Source organism: Ostrea edulis, chromosome 3 (genome assembly GCF_947568905.1).
Source record: "Ostrea edulis chromosome 3, xbOstEdul1.1, whole genome shotgun sequence".
Classification (NCBI taxonomy): domain Eukaryota; kingdom Metazoa; phylum Mollusca; class Bivalvia; order Ostreida; family Ostreidae; genus Ostrea; species Ostrea edulis.
Window position 1 is genome coordinate 1914334 of NC_079166.1, and position 25677 is coordinate 1940010.

The window sequence follows — 25677 nt, forward strand, 5'->3', positions numbered from 1 at the left end:
ATCTTTCTTTATTCCATCCAACTTCGTCGCTTCAAGGGGGGGGGGGGGGGGGGGGGTTGTATCATTTGGAAGAACTAGAATACTACACCATCTATTGCAACACAAATAATATACTCTTCAACTTAGAATGGATCACTTCCAGAAATCTATCTTATCAACATAATTGAGATAATTTAGCACGTGTTTAGTCAGACGTGTTGACACAGAAATTCTGTTACCCAAAGAAAAGTTTCGTCACAAGGAATACACAAATGAAATCCCTATAACTAACTGTTCAAACGTTATGGTACAGGTTAAAGTTTTTCAAAAGTAGGTCAAACCCTGATGTAAACTTAAGGTTGTGAGGTAAAAACTTTTGCTACCTATATCTAGGTCTTGTCACAAGGAATGTACACAAGTAAAATATGGAACCCCTATCACCAACTATTCAAACGTTATGGCCAAGATTAAAGTTTGTCAAAAGTAACCAGCTAAGTATTTTAAAAAGTAGGTCAAACTCCGATGTCAAGGTTAAAAGGCCAAAACTTTTTGTACCCAAAGAATGGTTTTGTCACAAGGAATATAATACATGTGAAATATGAAAGTCCTATCCCGGTCCATTCATTCAAAATTAAGACTAAAATTTCTGCAACCAAACAGATTAATAAACAGACAGACAGATAAAAAAATAAATAGCTCCGAATCTTCAACTACGGGGCAATACAAATGTTAGAGGCAGGATTATACATCTGTCATCAACAAACTCTCACATTTGTGTAGACAAATGCATGTTAACTTGGTCAGAAACAAAGCTATTGATCTTTTATCATATGAATATTCTGATTCCTTCAGTTTTAAATCATGAGATGGCAGGATAGGAACAACCGAACTCTGAATAAATAAAATCCATCTGCATAAGAATAGAGGGATCTAGCATGCACACCCATCACTATATTGCATGGTAAAACTTCATCCAATATCATTTTCCCTCTGTTTATCACCATTAATCACTGTAATGTATTGAGATATATCTGTATAATGCACCCCCCCCCCCCTGTGATATCTAAATAAATTTTGCTCTGAGTATATATAGCATATTTTTTTTCACCTTCACGAATTATGTACCATATAAAACCAACAGTAGGTAGAAAAATCACAACAAGAATTGTCAAACAACAACCGATCTTGACTGGTAGGATCACGTCTGAAGCAGCAGTGCATGCGTTGGAGAAATGTGAACCTCAGTAATATCACTGTAGTCAATATAGAATGGTAGAGAGTCATTTCATTTCATAAAAGGAGCATTAACAAGATGTGTTTTGTAAAACATTGATGCCCCCGGATTACATCATTTTAGTGAATTTTCAAAGTAAGTCAGAGGCCAATTTCAAGGTCACAAGGTCAACGATGGAAAACTCTTCTCACAAGAAATGCACACGCTAAACACGAAAGCAGTGCCTTACGATTTATAAGATACGGCTTATATTCAAATTTTCTAAAAGTAGGTCAAAGTTCAATGTTAGAAAGGTCAAGATTGCCACAAGGAATACACATGCAAAATAAAGCTGTACCTCTGATGTTGTAAAAGATATAACCAAGAATAAAGTTTTAAGGAAAATTCCAAAATCTAGGTCAATGGTCAATGTCAAGGTCACAAGGTCAACAAATCTGTTATTGTTAGAAAGGTCTTCTCACAAGAAATGTACATGCTAAACATAAAAACAATACCTCATGATTTGAAAGTAACTGCCAATAAAAAACCTGGCAAGTATACCAATAAAAATTATTCTGGTAAGTATTTCCCAGTGCAATGAAGGAAACTTTTTTTTTCTTACATGGCATGTCATGATGTGACCTTGTTCATGTGGCCATCAATCACAGAGGTCACAGTCAGCCTTACTATAACCACAATTACTAAATCACAGTCACAGACAACCTTACTATATCCACAATTACTAAATAAGTCACAGTAAGCCTTACTATAACCACAATTACTAAATCACAGTCACAGACAGCCTTACTATAACCACAATTACTAAATCACAGACAACCTTACTATAACCACAATTACTAAATCACAGTCACAGACAGCCTTACTATAACCACAATTACTAAATCACAGTCACAGACAGCCTTACTATAATCATAATTACTAAATCACAGACAACCTTACTATAACCATAATTACTAAATCACAGTCATAGACAACCTTACTATAACCACAATTACGAAATCACAGTCACAGACAACCTTACTATAACCACAATTACGAAATCACAGACAACCTTACTATAACCACAATTAATTAATCACAGTCACAGACAACCTTACTATAACCATAATTACTAAATCACAGTCAACTTTACTATAACCACAATTACTAAATCACAAACAACCTTACTATAACCACAATTACTAAATCACAGTTAACCTTACTATAACCACAATTACTAAATCACAGTCACAGACAAACTTACTATAACCACAATTACGAAATCACAGACAACCTTACTATAACCACAATTAATATATCACAGTCACAGACAACCTTACTATAACCATAATTACTAAATCACAGTCAACCTTACTATAACCACAATTACTAAATCACAGACAATCTTACTATAACCACAATTACTAAATCACAGACAACCTTACTATATTCACAATTACTAAATCACAGTCAACCTTACTATAACCACAATTACTAAATCACAGTCACAGACAACCTTACTATAACCACAATTACTAAATCACAGTCACAGAAAGACTTACTGTAACCACAATTACTAAATCACAGACAGCCTTACTATAACCACAATTACTAAATCACAGTCACAGACAACCTTACTATAACCACAATTACTAAATCACAGTCACAGACAACCTTACTATAATCACAATTACTAAATCACAGTCACAGACAACCTTACTATAATCACAATTACTAAATCACAGACAACCTTACTATAATCACAATTACTAAATCACAGACAACCTTACTATAATCATAATTACTAAATCACAGTCACAGACAACCTTACTATAACCACAATTACTAAATCACAGTCACAGACAGCCTTACTATAACCACAATTACTAAATCACAGACAACCTTACTATAACCATAATTACTAAATCACAATCAACCTTACTATATCCATAATTACTAAATCACAATCAACCTTACTATAACCACAATTACTAAATCACAGACACAGCCAGCCTCACTATAACCACAATTACTAAATCACAGACAAAGACAGCCTTACTATAACCACAATTACTAAATCACAGTCAACCTTACTATAACCACAATTACTAAATCACAGTCACAGAAAGACTTACTATAACCACAATTACTAAATCACAGACAGCCTTACTATAACCACAATTACTAAATCACAGTCACAGACAACCTTACTATAACCAAAATTACTAAATCACAGTCACAGACAACCTTACTATAATCATAATTACTAAATCACAGACAACCTTACTATAATCACAATTACTAAATCACAGTCACAGACAACCTTACTATAACCACAATTACTAAATCACAGTCACAGACAACCTTACTATAATCATAATTACTAAATCACAGACAACCTTACTATAATCACAATTACTAAATCACAGTCACATACAACCTTACTATAATCATAATTACTAAATCACAGACAACCTTACTATAATCACAATTACTAAATCACAGACAACCTTACTATAATCACAATTACTAAATCACAGACAACCTTACTATAATCACAATTACTAAATCACAGACAACCTTACTATAATCACAATTACTAAATCACAGACAACCTTACTATAATCATAATTACTAAATCACAGTCACAGACAACCTTACTATAACCACAATTACTAAATCACAGTCAACCTTACTATAACCACAATTACTAAATCACAGACAGCCTTACTATAACCACAATTACTAAATCACAGTCAACCTTACTATAACCACAATTACTAAATCACAGACAACCTTACTATAACCATAATTACTAAATCACAGATAACCTTACTATAACCTTAATTACTAAATCACAGACAACCTTACTATAACCACAATTACTAAATCACAGTTAACCTTACTATAACCACAATTACTAAATCACAGTCACAGACAACCTTACTATAACCACAATTACTAAATCACAGTCACAAAGAACCTTACTATAACCACAATTACTAAATCACAGTCAACCTTACTATAACCACAATTACTAAATCACAGTCACAGACAGCCTTACTATAACCACAATTACTAAATCACAATCACAGACTGCCTTACTATAACCATAATTACTAAATCACAATCACAGACAGCCTTACTATAACCATAATTACTAAATCACAGTCACAGACAGCCTTACTATAACCACAATTACTAAATCACAGTCACAGACAACCTTACTATAATCATAATTACTAAATCACAGACAACCTTACTATAATCACAATTACTAAATCACAGTCACATACAACCTTACTATAATCATAATTACTAAATCACAGACAACCTTACTATAATCACAATTACTAAATCACAGTCACAGACAACCTTACTATAATCACAATTACTAAATCACAGACAACCTTACTATAATCACAATTACTAAATCACAGACAACCTTACTATAATCATAATTACTAAATCACAGTCACAGACAACCTTACTATAACCACAATTACTAAATCACAGTCAACCTTACTATAACCACAATTACTAAATCACAGACAGCCTTACTATAACCACAATTACTAAATCACAGTCAACCTTACTATAACCACAATTACTAAATCACAGACAACCTTACTATAACCATAATTACTAAATCACAGATAACCTTACTATAACCTTAATTACTAAATCACAGACAACCTTACTATAACCACAATTACTAAATCACAGTCACAGACAACCTTACTATAACCACAATTACTAAATCACAGTCACAAAGAACCTTACTATAACCACAATTACTAAATCAGTCAACCTTACTATAACCACAATTACTAAATCACAGTCACAGACAGCCTTACTATAACCACAATTACTAAATCACAATCACAGACTGCCTTACTATAACCATAATTACTAAATCACAATCACAGACAGCCTTACTATAACCATAATTACTAAATCACAGTCACAGACAGCCTTACTATAACCACAATTACTAAATCACAGTCAACCTTACTATAACCACAATTACTAAATCACAGTCAACCTTACTATAACCACAATTACTAAATCACAGACAACCTTACTATAACCACAATTACTAAATCACAGACAGCCTTACTATAACCACAATTACTAAATCACAGACAGCCTTACTATAATCACAATTACTAAATCACAGTCACAGACAGCCTTACTATAATCACAGTCACAGACAACCTTACTATAACCACAATTACTAAGCAAACCTTGTGTCACAACCTGAGCAGTGAATTGGACAGACGATGGCCCAGCAACTACACAGAAGAATAGATTGTACCGCCCTCCAAACATCGTCTGAAGGGGTATAACGAATGTCAGATAGATATACACTGTATGTTAATGGTTAACCTTTGAACTGTGGTCCGATGCGTTGCTTGAGTATGACTCCCTGCTTCCCCCTTGGAACTGTGCTACCACCCCTAAGCCTGGCCGGTAATGGTTCTCTATGTCGGGGGACTCCATATCATCAAACAAATCATGATAAATAATGGAAAATTCTAAACTCTGCAAAACAAGAGCACACCATGAGGACACAGCCTTCAATTAAACACAGCATTTAGTATCTATCCACTTACTGTTTTAACACAATTACCACTACAAGGCTTGAGCATTGCTGTATCATATTTAAAACTTTATATCTAATATGTCCACGATTCCTACATTGCATATTAGTGACTAAATGATTAACACCGAATTGTCGAACTTCTAAACTGGGTACAACTACCAGTGTCAAATATCTAAATTGAAAAAAAAATATGTACATCATATCATACACTTTCTTACAATATCATGGATATTGTTTTCTGAAATGTTAATTTTCTGTATGTATCTGATTGATTACATAAAATGTTGGTAAGAATTCGAGTTGTCTGATGATTAAAGTTAACGACGATTACACACATAAGAAATTCAAAATGGACGAAAACGGTAAGATCAACATGTGTATCATAATCTTGTGGAAATGAAAAGTTATTTCAATTAGCCACAAATTGCAACTTTATAGTAAAATCATAGAGGTTAACATCAAATAACCCATGTGTTGTGGAATATGAGCTCGTGATCTACAGATTGTCAGCCTTTACATTCTAATCCACGAAGCTAAACGTAATGGTATCAGACAATGTCTAAAATAACGAACATGATACTTAAGTTTATTTAGTAATCTTGTAACAAAGTGACCGGTTGCAAAGAAAGGTGGGGGTAATAAAAATCATGAGAGAAGACGAAAATGTTTGTACATTACCTGCACTTCCACATTTAATTCCTGTTTTGAAAATCTACACAGTGCTAAATGAGTGGCTCCAGCGAAGCATAAAATCCTAGATTCTGTACACAAATGTATTAAATACACTGCAAACGGGTCGGGGTCCATCGACTCAGAACCGTTTTTTGGATTGTCCCCCACACTGTCACGGTTTTCACTGCGGGATTCCTCTCGCTTTTTTGGTTTCTCAAACATTTTGGCAGTTTTTAGTTTATATAACACTTGTAATGTCACTGAAAAGGCGAAACGAAAACATAAGGTTACAATACATACACAATGTCAATAAAAAAACATATGTAGTAATTTAAAACTTTAATTTGGGACAAATGCAAATGTATCTAGTATTAATATCACACAGAAAGTCACAAAAAAAGTTGGAACTACATGACTAAAATGTAAATGTACATTAAACGATGTTTATAGAAAAAGAAAATTTCTCAATACCTGAGGATGCATCCCAAAATTTTAACGATCCATCTGCATGTCTACAAAATACACAACAGCATTTACTAATAGTTTCTGACAGCCAGATTCCTATGATTGTGAAATTTACTCACACTTCCTGGAATATGAGATATGAAAAGCAATACATTTATTTTCTTCATTTTGTGAAAGAAATGAAGAGTGCGACTTACCCAGTGATAAAGATCTCTTTGTACATTTTGTAAATGAAGAGTGTGACTTACCCAGTGATAAAGATCTCAGGGTAACTACAGGTCGATGTCCCCCACTCTCCACCATTCACTGGCCAAGACTAAAAGATTGAAATTTAGAAAATCTCTCCAGTATGTTCTATTATAATGAATGTTACAATCTGGACAGTGTAGGCATTATGAATGCCTTAGAAACAAAGTGCATGGAAGACCTTTATTCCATGGCCCCGTGAACCAGACTAAAAACTAAACAGTTCCTAGTAAGGCCAATTCAACTTAATTAGTAGATTATCATCCAGGGTCACAAAAAAATATTTGAAATCGGAATTTTTGTGAAAATAAAAAAAATCGGGGCAAGCCCTTTTTTGAGGCAGAGGGGCGGGTGGGATGATAATCTATCAATTAATTCTAATTGGCCTAACAATTGTAACCTGCAAGTCACTGTACAAATGTATATATCAAATATGTCATCAGTAATCACTGTACAAATGTATATATCAATACGTCATCAGTAATCATTGTACAGATGGAGATATCAAATACGTCGTCAGTAATCATTGTAAAAATCTATATATCAAATACGTCATCAGTAATCATTGTACAAATGTAGATATCAAATATGTCATCAGTAATCACTGTACAAATGTATATATCAAATATGTCGTCAGTAATCACTGTACAAATGTAGATATCAAATATGTCATCAGTAATCATTGTACAAATGTATATATCAATACGTCATCAGTAATCATTGTAAAAATGTATATATCAATACGTCGTCAGTAATCACTGTACAAATGTGTATATCCAATACGTGATCAATGATAACTGTATATATGAACTTCACACAAGGAAGATACATGTTAAATACTGAAGTCCTATCTTTTACAGTTTTGAAGTTCGAAGATGTGACATACGAACACGGAAAAAAGGTCCCCAGGTATCATTGTGATTTGCTGGCTTACATGTGAAAACCGAAAACAGATTTATAATACTATGCAATTTAACATCCTGGGACTTAAAGTGATACAGCTCTAACCACACATGTGAAAGAGAGCCCCATTGCAATGCTTCCTGCGAACAATATTCTTTTAATACGAATATTTCATTAATTTGTTATAGTAATTGATTGATTGAATATTGTTTTACGTCCCTCTCGAGAATATTTCACTCATATGGAGACGTCACCACTGCCGGTGTAGGGCTACAAAATTTAGGCCTATGCTTGGCAATTACGGCCCTTGAACAGTGAAGAATCTTTATCATGCCACATCTTCTGTGACATGGGGCCTCGGTTTTTGGCAGTCTCATCTGAAGGACCGCCCCATATAGTCGTCTCTTACGACAAGCAAGGGGGTACTGAGGACCTATTCTAACCCGGATCCCCACGGGACTGTTATGGTGATAAATCAGTGATAACATCAGTATTTCAATAAAGGGATATTTCAGAACTTGGTTGTATATTAAATTATGAAGTATTATTGTTAACTCTGGTTTCACCTTTTCACTGAATCCTGTGCGTTTCTGGCGAGAAGACCCCACTGAGTAGAATGCAGGAATGAGATCAGGCGGGCAGTTTGCATAATACTGACATGCTGTAACAGGTGATTCGTGAATGTCCATGGGGTAGGGGTTCTCAAAACAGGGGTAGTTCTGGGAGGTCAAATCCACCACCACAAGGTCATACTGCAGTAGAACCACAATGGCATAGGGCTCTTGAAAGTCTGTATTAAAAAATAAGAAACACATAAGACAGTTCAATGTATGAAACCTTCCAATCAGTACAAGCATTTTGTGTGTTGTTGGAGAAGTGTCTTTCTAATTACTCATTCCCCATGGTAACGAAATATTGCAATCTTCAATTCAAATACACAGTATTGGTTGTTTTTTCCAATCAGAATTAATTCATTGTGCCTGCATCACATAACACAACAGTTACTTAGAAAATTAATCAACTGAGTCATGTTTTTTATACCATTCTGCCATGGTGTTTCACAAAGCACCACAAAGTCTATAATATTATGCTCCATCTCCAGGGCTGTGGTGCTTTTGCCATTCATGACAGTGATACTGGGTGTTCTGCCAGCACGATCATAGGACATTCCGCCGGAGAAGATGATCAATGGCTCCCTACAAACAATATGGATGTGTTAGTCCAAAGTGTGCATCTGATACATGTATCACTTGTCCCTGGAACAGATGCTACAGAGAGCACTGTGCCGGAACCACACTGATAACTATCTCTGTTACAAACGGAATCTATTTGAAATCAGAGAAGTTCTATTGTATTACAGGCATATCAGGGGAACAACTCCAATATTTACCCATTTTTCACCGACTTCCACTCCACTTTAGTTATTGGTTTACATGGGTTGAGTTTGCCATCTTTGCCCATCTGAGCTGAAATATCCAATAACGAGAATTACAAACAAAATCCTTCACATTTACATGTTTTTACTCATTTAATGTGTTACAATTAAGGAGGTATTCATTCATTGTCTTCATGGCCGACTTCCTTTTCAAACATGAATGAAAATATCAATATCAGCAATATTCATGCATTCATTTCAAATTGTATTGACTACTAGCTGTGTAGCTCAGTAGGTTAGCATGTCGACTGCTGAACTGTAGATCACAGGTTCAAGACCTACAGAGATTTTTAAAAAGAATTCAGATTGCTTTCAAATAAAATAGCATTTTTGACTGAATAAAGTAAAATTAAGTTTTCACTTTCAAAATAGTTGCAAGTTTCCTCCACTTTTCATCCATATCAAATTTCTCTGGTGCAGCATTCCTCCTTAAGAGCTATGTATGATGGGTGTATTGGTATTTCTAGCATCAACATCACTATTACAGTATTGCTGTAGTGTCATACCTCCTAAAGAGCTATGTATGATGGGTGTATCAGTATTTCTATTAACAACATCACTATTACAGTATTGTAGTGTCATACCTCCTTAAGAGCTATGTATGATGGGTGTATCAGTATTTCTATTAACAACATCACTATTACAGTATTGTAGTGTCATACCTCCTTAAGAGCTATGTATGATGGGTGTATTGGTATTTCTATTAACAACATCACTATTACAATATTGTAGTGTCATACCGCCTTAAGAGCTATGTATGATGGGTGTAATGGTATTTCTATTAACAACATCACTATTACAGTATTGTAGTGTCATACCTCCTTAAGAGCTATGTATGATGGGTGTATTGGTATTTCTATTAACAACATCACTATTACAGTATTGTAGTGTCATACCTCCTTAAGAGCTATGTATGATGGGTGTATCAGTATTTCTATTAACAACATCACTATTACAGTATTGTAGTGTCATACCTCCTTAAGAGCTATGTATGATGGGTGTATCAGTATTTCTATTAACAACATCACTATTACAGTATTGTAGTGTCATACCTCCTTAAGAGCTATGTATGATGGGTGTATCGGTATTTCTATTAACAACATCACTGTTACAGTATTGTAGTGTCATACCTCCTTAAGAGCTATGTATAATGGGTGTAATATGGTATTTCTATTAACATCAATATTACAGTATTGTAGTGTCATACCTCCTTAAGAGCTATGTATGATGGGTGTATCAGTATTTCTATTAACAACATCACTATTACAGTATTGCAGTAGTGTTATTTTTCTCCGTAGCTAAAGATTTCAAACGATTTTACAGAGGGGACATTATGAATCACAATTTCCTGATAATCTCCGGGTATTAGTGAAAGCTTCTCAGGATGTTCAGGTATCTAATGTTTTAAAGTACAACCAGCACAAACAAACAAATAGTCATCAACATTTCAAAAGCACTATTTACTTTTCACCACATCACTGATAAAACCTCCCCCGACTTCAATCTCTTTGATGAGGCATGTTGACAGAGAGTACATTTTTGTTTACAGTAAACTTCCTCTCATCATTTTTTCTCAAATTTGTTACAAAGATTCTCTAAAAAGATCTGGCCTTAAGATCATAAACTGATAATAGACTTAAGTCTAAATTTCAAATCCAACAAACTTTTGAAATAGTTTTTATAAACAAATAGAATTTTCAGTATGTGTTTACATTTTTTCTTTTTTTTTTTATAAACCAGCAGTTCTTTACACACAGATAAATCTTAAGTTATAAGTAATCCAAATTTAGACCTAGAGTGTATTCTCAGTTTATGATCTTGGGGCAGGTATATTAGCTGTTAAGAAATTTAGGTGCCAGTCTATTCTCAGTTTCTGGTTTTGAGGCCTAATTATTAGCTGTTGAGAAATTTAGACCTAGTCTATTCTCAGTTTCTGGTCTTGAGGCCTGATTATTAACTGTTGAGAAATTTAGACCTAGTCTATTCTCAGTTTCTGGTTTTGAGGCCTAATTATTAGCTGTTGAGAAATTTAGACCTAGTCTATTCTCAGTTTCTGGTCTTGAGGCCTGATTATTAACTGTTGAGATACATTAGAGAAAGATTACTTCCGAGTCTACTTCCAAGTCTATCCTAGATGAAAATAGTTTCAACTTCATAACATCAAAACAATGCACTAAAACTAGATGAGGCTAGTAAAAATCAGACCTAATATCAAAGATACAAATTCAATCTAGCTGTTTCCATTTTCATGAGAAGAAGCTGGCAGTATTCCTGTACTAAACAAGGAAGAGTTCCTATTACATATGAAGGTGAAAGTGACTTCAATTTCAAGGTCATATATGTAAACAATGCCGCTGTCTTGTGTGCAGCTGGATCCATTAACTGACATTGTTCCACTTCTTCCACATTAGTTTGCCTGTCTCTTTCCCAAAGCCATATAACTGTTTAATAGCAGAGGATTTTTTTATAGAAATATTCCCCACTGAAACTTGAACCAGGAACTCGCAGACATGATAAGTTGACCTTATTGTTAAGATATGTGTCTAGAATACTCTAGGTGGTTTTTATTGAGAACTTGTTTATCACTCAGATTATTGAATCCAAGCATCCTGGGGTTTCATGTCTATTCTATACGTTACATTTTTATTGGGTATAAATTGCCGTCACACAAAGGTTCTCACATAAAACGTCTCTGTGTCTGCTGCCCCTCGTAGAATACACTGAAATACTCCTCTAATCCAAGTGACTTTGAAGGATCAAGGAACAAAAGATGAACCAATGTCGAGTGAAGATTAGTGAGAGAGAGTGAGTGCAGATGAACTTATCACGACTGCTGAATGCCAACAAAAAAAAACAAAACATGGAAAGGTTAACGAGAATAAACACTAATAATTAACAGCGAGGGCATAGAGAACGAAGAGCGAATGGAGAATGATAGGCGAACCATTATCTTCCCAAATTTTCTCATTTAATGTTACATTCATCATAAATATATTTGTTATTTATTTACAGTGAATTGGAACTTCTTGAAATTGAAGAAAATGAAGATTTTTTCCACCAATTTTTGTGGGGAAATTTGAATATCAATCGTGAAATTATGTAAATTGCACGGAATGATAAAATGGCTGCTGTATAAAACGATACTGTTGATACACCCGAGTACTTTTTAACAACTAATAAAGATCGACAACCTTCTCTGAAATGAATGGATGCATCAAAATCGTTTCGGATGCGAGATCATTAAACCGCACACATCTATAGTCACATGTCCTCTGACTCCAGAAAAACTCAACATAGAAAATCTTAACATTTGGATAACTAGACACTGAAGCTTTGATAAGTGGCTCCACAGAAAACAGAAAGTGTACCGTCCCGCTTTGGTGCGAGGGGTAGTTGGACCATCAGGTGCACGTTTGTTAATTTATTCTTTGCAGTTGATTGGTTGTTTGTTTCACCAGTAGCTCATGCCACTCAATTTTATCAATGACTGTGAAGACTGCAGTATGACAACACTTACTAATGTCTGGAGTATCTGTAACACTTACCAATGTCTGTAGTAACATCCGTAAAACTTACCAATGTCTGGAGTAACATCCGTAACACTTACCAATGTCTGGAGTAACATCCCTAACACTTACCAATGTCTGTAGTAACATCCCTAACACTTACCAATGTCTGTAGTAACATCCGTAACACTTACCAATGTCTGTAGTAACATCTGTAACACTTACCAATGTCTGTAGTAACATCCGTAACACTTACCAATGTCTGTAGTAACATCCGTAACATTTAACAATGCCTGGAGTATCATCCGTAACACTTACCAATGTCTGTAGTAACATCCGCAACACTTACCAATGTCTGGAGAAACATCCGCAACACTTACCAATGTCTGTAGTAACATCCTAACACTTACCAATGTCTGTAGTAACATCCGTAACACTTACCAATGTCTGTAGTAACATCCTAACACTTACCAATGTCTGTAGTAACATCCGTAACACTTACCAATGTCTGTAGTAACATCCGTAACACTTACCAACAACACCTTTTTGTCCCTGTTCACATTGTATACGCTAAGACCTCCATATTATACATGTGGCAACACTTACCATATAGCAACACTTACCATGTGGCATCATGACGCTGACTGGCTTCTGTGGCTGTTTGATGTTGTATGTAGTGAGGCTGCCATCTGTGTGACTACACATAAACTGTTTGCCTTCATGGTGCCAGGAGACAGATCGCAGGGCCTGTAAACCAGAGAGAAGCAGGCTTCCTTACCGAGATCATGATAGCAGGCATCGTGTAGGAAAGCAATGACACATCATAAAATCTAACTGAGCACTTCATGTTTGCTAATAGAAACTACAGCGAAGCTTTTTTTTTATGCCATTATGGGAATTAACATATGCAATGCAGGGATTTGTAATAAAATTGGAATTCTCTATTCGGGATGAATGGCCTACTAATGGGTAAACAATTCATGAATAAATAATACCCCTCTTTATCATGTACAATATACTGGGGAGATTTCTGAGACAATTCATTACAGAGCATTTGCATATCAGAGATCAATGAGCATCAACATAAAATGCTTACAGTTTCAGAATAAATGCCAGGCAGCTGACCTACTGAGGGGGAAGGTGGGGTATAAATTGCAATTCCCTCTTTGGATGAAAATTTTTAAGAAAGTTTATTTCGTGCCATTTTGAGACCTGCACCAGAAAAAGCAAACTCAAACATTGCACCCCCCCCCCCCCCCCCTCCTCCAAATTTCTCAATCTGTCCCGATACACCTCACATAGAATTGAAAATATAATGGTTGATTTCAATACTGAAAACTTAGAAATCTGTGACATATGGCACTTTAAATCCCCCCTCCCCCCCAGATTTTTACCTCTGGTAAGTTGAATCTGCACTCTGCTGTTTTACTCTTCAAATCCCATAAGACAATGGTACCCGTCTCAAATCCGATCAGCAACTACAAAATTATAGGCCAATTAAATTTAATATCAATCCTCTTTCAAATCCGATCAGCAACTACAAAATTATAGGCCAAATTTAATATCGATATGTGTTCCAATACCGACAAACTGGTAAAAATGTTATTTACATGTATCGTCTTATATCATACATGTACAGGACTTATAAGAAGCATGATCACGTGTGTGTATGTAGTGCTATGTAAATGTACAATAATTAACTACTATATATCAAACCAATGCTATATTTATGAACTAAAATTGACCTAAAACAGCAAGTTCACCTCTTTCTTTAAAACGGTGTTTTAATAGTAGTATTATTTCCCCCACCAAGGAAACACATATCAGCCTGCTCACATCTAAATGAAGAAGTTGATGGTAGCATACATTTACAATAATACAATACCACTGGTAATTCAACCATAAATCAAAATGATCGTCCATTACCACCACTAATTGACTTCATTCTCAAGATGACTTTTTTTAAATTGTTGAACATTAAGCCAGTTTATAAGTAGGTGGACCTTTGAGAATATGAAAGATATAATAGGCTGTGGATCAATAGCTCAGAGATCTATCTATATAAGGACAGTTTGAATGGTCCGTAGACGCCCGACTAAAATGCATGTACGTATTCAAAACCTTGACATTGAATTCTGGGGCATGAAATCCGTCTATACCCCAGGCAGAGCAGCAACAAGCAATATATGATATATTTAAGAACATATGCAACATTTATTAATAATATATAATTTTTTATGACATTTCACGAACAATTAACTTGTAATCTATCTTGTTTCTACAAAAAAAGAAAAAAAAAAGCAGTATATTACCACATCAGTTTCAGTTCTATCATATATTAATAGTTCCTGGTTGTTGCAAGTTAAATGTAAAGTCAGCTTATAGTAAGTTGTATAAATGGACATTACTGTAGCAAAAAAGGAGAGAACGATCTTTGGAATGATCAGGCATTGACTTCAGGACCCCTGCATTACTAGTTGGGTGATCTAAACACTGAAATACCCATATCAATATATACATAGTATGGTATTATTACTACAATATATAATTCAAACCTAATTCAGAAATCATCTTATACAAGAACTCTTCATATCATGGAGAAAAAAAAATAATTTCAGAGAAAATGTCAGAAATGTTGCATATTGTGCTTTTCAAAATGGAAAACATTTTACAAAGACTCGATCTTCTTGAAAAGTATCAATGCAAACATCCAAAGACCTAGCATTTGTAACCTTTGTGATTTTGACATTTGACCTTTTGATTTTGAAAATGTAAGGACTCATTCTTCTGCAATGGAGAATGTTAAATTGAAGTTTCATTGCTACAGCATAATGATATTTGATAAAACATCCAAAAACCATCTCTAACCATGTGACCTAGTCATCTTAACCGTTAAGACTTGAAAACAATGTAGGATATGTAAGTTATATATTTATAGAATCCCTAGAATTAAGAAAAACTCTACGTAGATTTCGAATTAGTGCACATGACCTTTGAATTGAAAGAGGAAGATATGAATTTATAAAAACCAATTCTGGCCAGAAGATTTCTTAAGAAAGAAACAAAAGAATATGTGAATTATGTAACCTTTAAATTGTGAAGAAGATGAATTTCATTTCCTCACTGATTGTCCATTCTATGTTGAAGAGATAAATTATGTTTTTTAATGGTATATATATATACAAGCTCAACAAATTTTTTATCTATTTAACAAATAAGGACAAATTTACTCTGTTGATGATTAAAGGGAAAGGCAACCCAAAATTTATTTACATGATAAATGATAGAATTAATTATTTGATAAAAATGTGTCGTACCATTCTGTTGATATACGGCCTAGATAAGTGTCAGTACTAATTTGAAAATGTTAAAAATTGAAATGCCTGCCATCTATAGAGGCTACCATGATGTGGAACTCTTTTGCATTCAAGATCACAAATATCAATAATTTTGACGTCACACCGTCTATTCCGGTTTTGATGAGAAAGATGTGCATGTGGTAGATTTTAGGTTGATGTCTTTCTGTCAATCAGTTAACTAGACTAATGTAAAGGGGAGATGTGGAAAAAGGTTTTTTTTGGTGAAATTCCCAACCAAGTCATCTGAAAAGAAAAGACTATGTACATGTAAACTGTGGATCCATCATTTGCGTAATGACAAGTTGAGGTTCGAGACATTAATATGAAGAAACGTACCGTCTGCCTGGTCTGCGACTTGACTGAACGTCTTTTCTTAATTTCTACTTGTGAAAGAATGAGCTCAAATCTATACGGCTCCAAATTTAACTGTTCATGACTTGTCATGTTTACAGTGCTGCTGATGAAATATAAACCGGAACTGACGGTGTGATGTCATATATCAAACTTCAATGGCCGCTCTCTTAGCAGCGGGTAATTTAAATATTTGATTGATTAATATTGATTTAATCGTTAAGCAAGAATTTTTGTTTTCTGAGAAAAATATTAGACATGATTTTTTTTTTCAACAGATGCACATCATTTAATGCCAGGTGGATATTAATCTATGCTATTTTCACAGACATCATTCCAGGTTAAGCTTTAATTTCAAACAGAAATATACCTAACTTCTTCAAGATTTACACCTGTAAGAACGCGAGAAATTAAAAAAACCATATAGATCTATTTTCTTCACGTGGCTTTAACGTTGCTATACTGGAAATGTAAACAAGAAATGTAAATACTGGAGTCGGACATAACAATATTCCGGAAATCGCAAGTTTCACAAAATAAAAAAATTCGGGGCGGGCCAAATTTTTAGGGGTGGGCGGGGATGATAATCTATCAATTAATTTGAATTGGCCTAATTGTCAAATTGAGTGAATATTTAGTTAAAACTTTCAGAAAAAGAAGTGATGCTTTAAAACTTCAAAAATCATTTTAGTTTATTATTCATATGTTGGTATAATACTGATATTGTCCATTCACTTGTGTATACACATGATTCGCAATTCATAGAATCGATGTAAGTACTAGTTTCCCCCAACATGCTACATCCACATGTAGTTTGCAGTCCATGTAACCTGTAGTTAATGTTGTAAACTTTCTTTCTTTTTTGAAATTTCCTTCTTTATAAAATGTCTTGCTGTTATGCCCTCTGGGCCCAAAATTGGAATTATCTTATCTTATGTAGAGATTTTTTTCAAGTCATGAACAATCTGCATGGGATTCAGAAGTAACTGTAAAAACGATTTCAATGGCACTCCAATGTTGCAAATTTCAAGCCATAATAAAATCCATAATCTGTAACATTTCTATGCACCAGAACCACATATCTACAAAGTTACATAACAAAGAAACTGTAACATCTCCATGATCCACAATTATTGACCATCCACAAATTTAATCGATTCCAGCGTATCGTCAGGAAACCGAAGTGCTAGACAGATTAAAGGAAGTAAAGGATGAAGTAAGTAATATCCCCTGATTTTGTTGAATTACAGGACAGTAAGTTCTCTGCTAATATGTGTATGGCATTTCCTTTTACTTGATATATTTCGTTATTTTTTGAAATCATAGGCACGTTTTAAACAGGTTCAACACAACAATTGAAAATGTTCTAACTTAGTTTCAATGTTTACATAAAGCAATTTATTAGACAAATGCTTTAAAATGCTGCTGATCTTTGAATTAGTTTTATTTCTTTTCAAAAAAAAATTTGGGGGGGGGGGAGGTCGGAAGGGAAAGAAGGATATGGCAAATGTTTTCCCCCAAGAATAGATGTATTTCAGGGAATCCTGTGTTATGCAGGCACTCATTCCTGAGACTTGTTGCACTCCGTACAGGCCTGATGAAGTGTGAGACACTCCGATCACATTGATAGCTCGGTTTTCTGAGGGCTTATTGATCAAACAACATCACTTGTTTGAGATGACCTTGTTTGCCTCTCTAACGGAAAGAGGTGATCTTTGTTCACCCCGTCAGAGATGGCATTGATCCACCCTTCACGAACAGTCATTTCCATCCTTAATTTAGATTCTCTAGAAATAAGAGTTTTGTTTTTCCAAATATTGACCCAACAGTAAATCAGTCTCTAAGCCTTAAGCAGCAAAGTGCCTGGGAAAATGTCCCCTGATTTAAATATTTCTGCACAATTTCAAATCTTGTAACATGGATTAATCACAGAAATTTAGGCTATTCTAAATGGTTTGAAATATAATTGTACATTTACACTACTGTGCAGTAAAAGATGGTTGCCACAAACACACTATAATAAATAACTAATGATAAAAACCAAGAGGTCCATGGGCCTTAACAGCCACCTGAGTATCACATAATGAAGAAAGTGAAACAGTGTATCTATTAAACTTTGAGAACTGCAGAGGTTCTTCTCAGCCTTGTTTTTCTTGTGTTCTCCATATAAAAGTCCACCCATATATCATAATTTGGCAATTGTTTTTCTGAAAATTGTTTAGGAATTTTGCATATTTGCACTATTTCATAAATCGGACAGCATTTTTTATCAGATTGTCTGCCAAACACCTAGTGCACTGTTGTCGTAAATTTGTTCAAGAATTACAGAATACCGATGTATATTACAAATCAGGCATGTTCTTCGTGAAATGTTCGTAAAAACATATATGTTGAATTAAATATACTTTCATTCATAATGTCCTAGTGGTAAGAACTCTGTATGGTTACTTTGCTATTCAAATTATCAGTCTTGTTGATTTGTTACTGCTTAAACCAACACTGAGGCATTAAAAATAACGTCACTTGTTGCAGATTGAGCAGCAAGAAAAAAATTCCAGCAGTAGAGAGTAACTACAAGTTGAACAAAGACTTCAGAGTCCAAATCTTGCTCCCAAAAATACCTATCGATACGCAATTCCTCTGACATTTCTTGTTCAAAAACTTATGGGCCAGACTTGATAAATACAGAAAACTTTCTATGGAGCAACCAAAATCTCGGCCATTTTATTAATCCATGGTCTATAACAAATTGGTTCTATACAATTTTATGCTCAATATGCACTTAAAATGTCTTTTCTTATTTCAAACATTATTACTAGAGTCCTTGATGATGACCACATGACCTTAGTTCAGTTCATAACATCCTGCCTGACCATAAGCAAGCTTTTTTTCAAGTCTTAATTTTGAATATTTGTCCATTTATTAAGTCACTGCCCAGAGAAATAAAGTTACTGTCCAAAGAAATAAATTTATTGTTCGGAGCCCAATACCCTTGGACCTCAGAATGCCTGATGTTCCATATAGCCCTACCCTTGGACCTCAGAATGCCTGATGTGCCATATAGCCCTACCCTTGGGCCTTAGAATGCCTGATGTGCCATATAGCCCTACCCTTGGACCTTAGAACCCATGATGTTCCATATAGCCGTACCCTTGGACCTTAGAACCCATGATGTTCCATATAGCCCTACCCTTGGGCCTTAGAACCCATGATGTTCCATATAGCCCTACCCTTGGACCTGAACCCCTGACTGAGTAGCCATGAGAGTGACTACTTTAGTAGAAACCTTCAGCTCATAATCATAATAACTATGCACCCAGTTTGTTTGCCCGATCTTCAGCAATGGAGAGTTTTTAACCATTCCACGCATCGTCACTGAATGATCCGAGCAGTCCTGCCCTGGGGTCTGAACTCGATCCTGATCCAGGGGCTATGAATTTCACGACTTTGTTAGAGACCTTCATGTTTATTAGAACTATGCTCCCCATTTGTATGCTACATGTATATAACAAAAAGGCAAACAAAAAAACATTTTCAACAGATTTTCATGAGTTTATAAAGTACTGGGAATGGATCACAAAATTTACCAATTCTTTACACAGCACTTGGGCATGGATCACAAAATTTACCATTTTTTAAAAAAAATACAGCACTGGGGCATAGATCACAAAATTTAACAATTTTTGTTCCCCAATAGCCCTAAAGATGCTACACTGCAATTTTGGTGAAAATTGGACTTGTAGTTTCTAAGAAGTAAAAATGCTGAGATGTTAATAACAGACGGCGACTGACAGGCACGGCTATCAAAGGTCACTCGAGTGAATCAGCTGATAAATGAGGCTAGATTCATATTTCTTCTTGTGACTTGCATACAATATGAAATGTTATTGTACAGTTGTATACCACACCTGAGAAAACTGTTATGGGTGGGAAGTGTAGGCCCGAAAGCTTTAAAATTTATCTTTACTTAGTGAATTTGTAAGCAGTTTTAGTAGAAACTCACCAGCAAAATTTTGTAAACCCCTGCGAGACCTGAACTCACTATCTAAAGATTAGTCGCCTTAAATATTACCGATAACCCACCAAGTTAACCAGTTATAAGGAATAAAATTCAAACAGACAGGGATTTAATTACTGACATAAATTTTTTCCTTTGTTTTGAAATAAAAGTCTGCCATTAGGGCAATGTTTTTGCTTTTGTTCCTGCTTAATGTCCTTAGAATTTCATCATAATCCAGTTTTACAGTGATTTGATAAGGTGTACGTCATATTCATTTCTGCATGTACAGTAAAACACACTCATAGTAAAGTGCTGGGGGATGAACAATTTTGATTCGCTATAAATGTAATTTGTTATATGCAATGTTCATGTTTTAAAACTATATGTGTGAATTCATTATAAGTGTGTTCACTGTAACCATGTTTTACTGTAAGTGTGAATTCATTATAAGTATGTTCATTGTAACCATGTTTTACTGTAAGTGTGAATTCATTATAAGTGTGTTCACTGTAACCATGTTTTACTGTAAGTGTGAATTCATTATAAGTGTGTTCACTGTAACCGTGTTTTACTGTAAGTGTGAATTCATTATAAATGTGTTCACTGTAACCATGTTTTACTGTAAGTGTGAATTCATTATAAGTATGTTCACTGTAACCATGTTTTACTGTAAGTGTGAATTCATTATAAGTGTCTTCACTGTAACCGTGTTTTACTGTAAGTGTGAATTCATTATAAGTATGTTCACTGTAACCGTGTTTTACTGTAAGTGTGAATTCATTATAAGTGTCTTCACTGTAACCGTGTTTTACTGTAAGTGTGAATTCATTATAAGTGTCTTCACTGTAACCGTGTTTTACTGTAAGTGTGAATTCATTATAAGCGTGTTCACTGTAACCATGTTTTACTGTAAGTGTGAATTCATTATAAGTGTGTTCACTGTAACCATGTTTTACTGTAAGTGTGAATTCATTATAAGTGTGTTCACTGTAACCGTGTTTTACTGTAAGTGTGAATTCATTATAAGTGTCTTCACTGTAACCGTGTTTTACTGTATGTACATATTAGAAACTTCATGGGTGTCCTCACCTTGTTGGGGTCAATTGGGCAGTCTGTCAGACTGACCACTGGACCAGGATGTGTCTTCCTTGAACTGAAAAAAAAATTTTTTTTTGATAATACAAGTTCATGAAGTTGATTAATCTCCTCTCCTTATTGACAAAGCATTTCAAAAACATGCAGCAATAAATCATCTTTAAATTATGTACTGTAGCAGCTATTTCACTGTAAATTACTTAAATCTATGCAAACATGAATATATGCACGCATAAAAACTACTAGATTTTGGCCGTTTTTATTCTTTGTGGGATCTAAACTGCATGGATATGTCATTTTAACCTTATTATTCAGTAATCTGCTGTCTGCTTATATCTCTGCAATTGAAAAGATCAATAGATATTAGTATGAATTTCACAGGGGCAGCTCATTCTACGACTTCACATTAATCAAATTTGATATTTAGAAAATTCATTGATTTTCTGCAAAAGAAACTGACTCCAATTTCTTCTCATCCTTCTCCCTGTTGATTTTGTCTCACTGTGTCACATCAGAACAGGCCTGGGCTAAGCGCCGTGTGACATCAGAGCAGGCCTGGGCTAAGCGCCGTGTGACATCAGAGCAGGCCTGGGCTAAGCGCCGTGTGACATCAGAACAGGCCTGGGCTAAGCGCCGTGTGACATCAGAGCAGGCCTGGGCTAAGCGCCGTGTGACATCAGAACAGGCCTGGGCTAAGCGCCGTGTCACATCAGAGCAGGCCTGGGCTAAGCGCCGTGTCACATCAGAGCAGGCCTGGGCTAAGCGCCGTGTCACATCAGAACAGGCCTGGGCTAAGCGCCGTGTGACATCAGAACAGGCCTGGGCTAAGCGCCGTGTGACATCAGAACAGGCCTGGGCTAAGCGCCGTATGACATCAGAACAGGCCTGGGCTAAGCGCCGTGTGACATCAGAACAGGCCTGGGCTAAGCGCCGTGTGACATCAGAACAGGCCTGGGCTAAGCGCCGTGTGACATCAGAACAGGCCTGGGCTAAGCGCCGTGTCACATCAGAACAGGCCTGGGCTAAGCGTCGTGTGACATCAAAGCAGGCCTGGGCTAAGCGCCGTGTGACATCAGAGCAGGCCTGGGCTAAGTGCCGTGTGACATCAGAGCAGGCCTGGGCTAAGCGCCGTGTGACATCAGAGCAGGCCTGGGCTAAGCGCCGTGTGACATCAGAACAGGCCTGGGCTAAGCGCCGTGTGACATCAGAACAGGCCTGGGCTAAGCGCCGTGTGACATCAGAGCAGGCCTGGGCTAAGCGACGTGTGACATCAGAGCAGGCCTGGGCTAAGCGACGTGTGACATCAGAGCAGGCCTGGGCTAAGCGCCGTGTGACATCAGAACAGGCCTGGGCTAAGCGCCGTGTGACATCAGAGCAGGCCTGGGCTAAGCGCCGTGTCACATCAGAGCAGGCCTGGGCTAAGCGACATGTGACATCAGAGCAGGCCTGGGCTAAGCGCCGTGTGACATCAGAACAGGCCTGGGCTAAGCGACGTGTGACATCAGAGCAGGCCTGGGCTAAGCGCCGTGTGACATCAGAGCAGGCCTGGGCTAAGCGCCGTGTCACATCAGAGCAGGCCTGGGCTAAGCGCCGTGTCACATCAGAACAGGCCTGGGCTAGGACATACTCCTTCATCACAGTGGACATTTTTCATTACATCCACAATGACATTAAAAACTCCAGTGTTCAAGAGCAGTTTAACCTTCGGTGGTCCAGATGATGTAATTTGAAATTCAAATCAATAGAATTTGGTAATTTCTACTATCTCCATCACATCTGATCAAAATCCATTTCATCTTACTCCACCCCTTTTTAACACTCAATTAATCAGACAATAAAACCCCTGCATTTCTGGACTAACATTAACTAGTTGAAAAACAGGATTATATGAAGATCTAGATCAATTTAACCATCCTTGAAATTCAAAATCAGATTGAATTCTTTAAATTATTCTTGGATGAGACATTAGTTATGAGACTATAGTTATAAACATTTCGGTTCAATCTTCTCGTAGACACCTTGGTTAATGAAAATCAAGGTCTTTTTTTGTACAGACTGACAGACAGACAGTGGTTTTGCTGTATTTTCAGGAAACTTTATGTGCAAGAATAGCAGTAAGCCTATTCAATTCTAACCACATACTCATATTTATCACCATGCAAAATTTGGCAAATCCTTCTTTATCACATAACATCCAATTACATTTCAATATTCAATATATGATATCTGAATTATGCATGTACCCTTTTCATCATCAAGATTGCAATTTGATTGATGGAGCAGCCGTTACTGATGTGCATTACTGATACCAGGTTGTATGGCTTCCTTCAAAGGGAAAAATTCACTGATTTGGTTCGCACCAATAAAGCAGTTCACTTGCAAATTACTTCATTGTGCAACCACTCGGTCACAATGATTATGTCATCAGATTGCACAATGTGCAAACACAACAAATAGTATACAGCTCACAGTGCCTCTCTCCTGCCAATGACAACTTTGATTTGCTAATTAATTTTCTCCACCATCTTGTTTTCCCTATTGTTTTCACATAATGGAATTTTACTTTTAATTCCAGTCTGCTGGGAATGTTGCAATGTGCAATTCTGTTATACATAATTGATTTTCACAATATCCTTCCCAAAAATGACACTTCAGAAAGTGCTTTTTTAAAAACTAAATTAACATACATGTGACTAATTCCTTTTGAGCTTCAAATCAATCCTTTAATTTTCTAAGGCTTGGCTGGTACACTGTATCAGCTTTATTCAACACCAAAAAAAAAACCCACCCAATATATTAATGATTAACATTTTAATAAATCCTATAAAACATTTTATATACCGTCCATTCCTCATGTTACCTATACTTTAGTAACAGATTTTGAAAGAGAGTTTTGCTTGAACTGCAAGCTGTTTCCTACTAGAATTACTTTTCACACAGCAAAACACTATCATCTGGTCATATAGCTATAGGGCCACAATTTCCCAATGTAAAAAAAAAGAAGAATTTTGCTCTCAATAAACAATGGCTTGATCAGTGTTGATCCTGACACTCTTTGGTCTTTATAAATTTTGAAGAATTGATTCTTGGTTCTATACTGTAATTATTTATTCAATGGTGCAATGTGTGGGCCGTGATATTTGGTGGGCAGTGTAACTAAAAACCTTTCCAAGCTGCTGAAGTTCAATCCGAGCTGAATCAATGAACACTTATTAAACTCTGACCTACGCCTTAAAGCAACATCGCTTTCTCATTTGCTTCTGGCTTGACATTCAAATATAGGAAAAGAATCTGCTCCAACCCACACTAAGAATGGATAAAGGTTTTATGGACAACTAGAAGCTGACAGTGGCATGCCTATGCATATAGTTCTATGATTAGTTCACAAAATATATAGGATGAATAACCGCATTGAAACAACCCAAACCTGAATATACCCACATCAAAGCACTGATGTCATTTACTTTAGAAAACAGCATACTCCATTAAGGAGGTACGTAGTCTACATCGTCATAATGGCTGACTTCCTTTTAAAACACAGTGTGGCATTCCTCCTTAAGAATACATATAAACAAACATGCTACCATTTTTTTGGTTTAAAAAAAAAAAGGTTGATGACAAAAAACAATATCCGAATGTTTGTCTCGCAGGAATAATGGGCTACAGTATATTCCAGTAGTTAGAGCTTCACAACCAGGTCTGCATCCTGTCACCCGATCAAATCCAAGGTAGTGACCATTCCTCTGCCAAATTCCGGCATTAGAAGTAAAAGACAAAAATCTTTCCGATATGACTTTAATTACCAAGGTTCTGTGTCACAGGATGCATTGACATGTATTTAATACAA

General features: G+C 35.8%; 1 protein-coding gene across 12 annotated transcripts in view; it reads right to left on the bottom strand.

Moving 5' to 3' along the window:
• The window catches only part of LOC125673383 (syntaxin-binding protein 5-like), a 75952-nt gene that overhangs the window by 18471 nt on the left and 31804 nt on the right, over positions 1-25677 (bottom strand). For all 12 annotated transcript variants that reach the window (XM_056159701.1, XM_056159700.1, XM_056159696.1 and 9 more), the window contains exons 6-15: positions 21825-21888; positions 14420-14503; positions 13649-13772; positions 9475-9550; positions 9126-9280; positions 8651-8874; positions 7184-7251; positions 6942-6982; positions 6477-6730; positions 5582-5737 (exon numbers count right to left, since the gene is read on the bottom strand). In XM_056159701.1, coding sequence (XP_056015676.1) covers positions 5582-5737; positions 6477-6730; positions 6942-6982; positions 7184-7251; positions 8651-8874; positions 9126-9280; positions 9475-9550; positions 13649-13772; positions 14420-14503; positions 21825-21888 — 1246 coding nt within the window. The remainder of the gene's footprint in view (positions 1-5581; positions 5738-6476; positions 6731-6941; positions 6983-7183; positions 7252-8650; positions 8875-9125; positions 9281-9474; positions 9551-13648; positions 13773-14419; positions 14504-21824; positions 21889-25677) is intronic.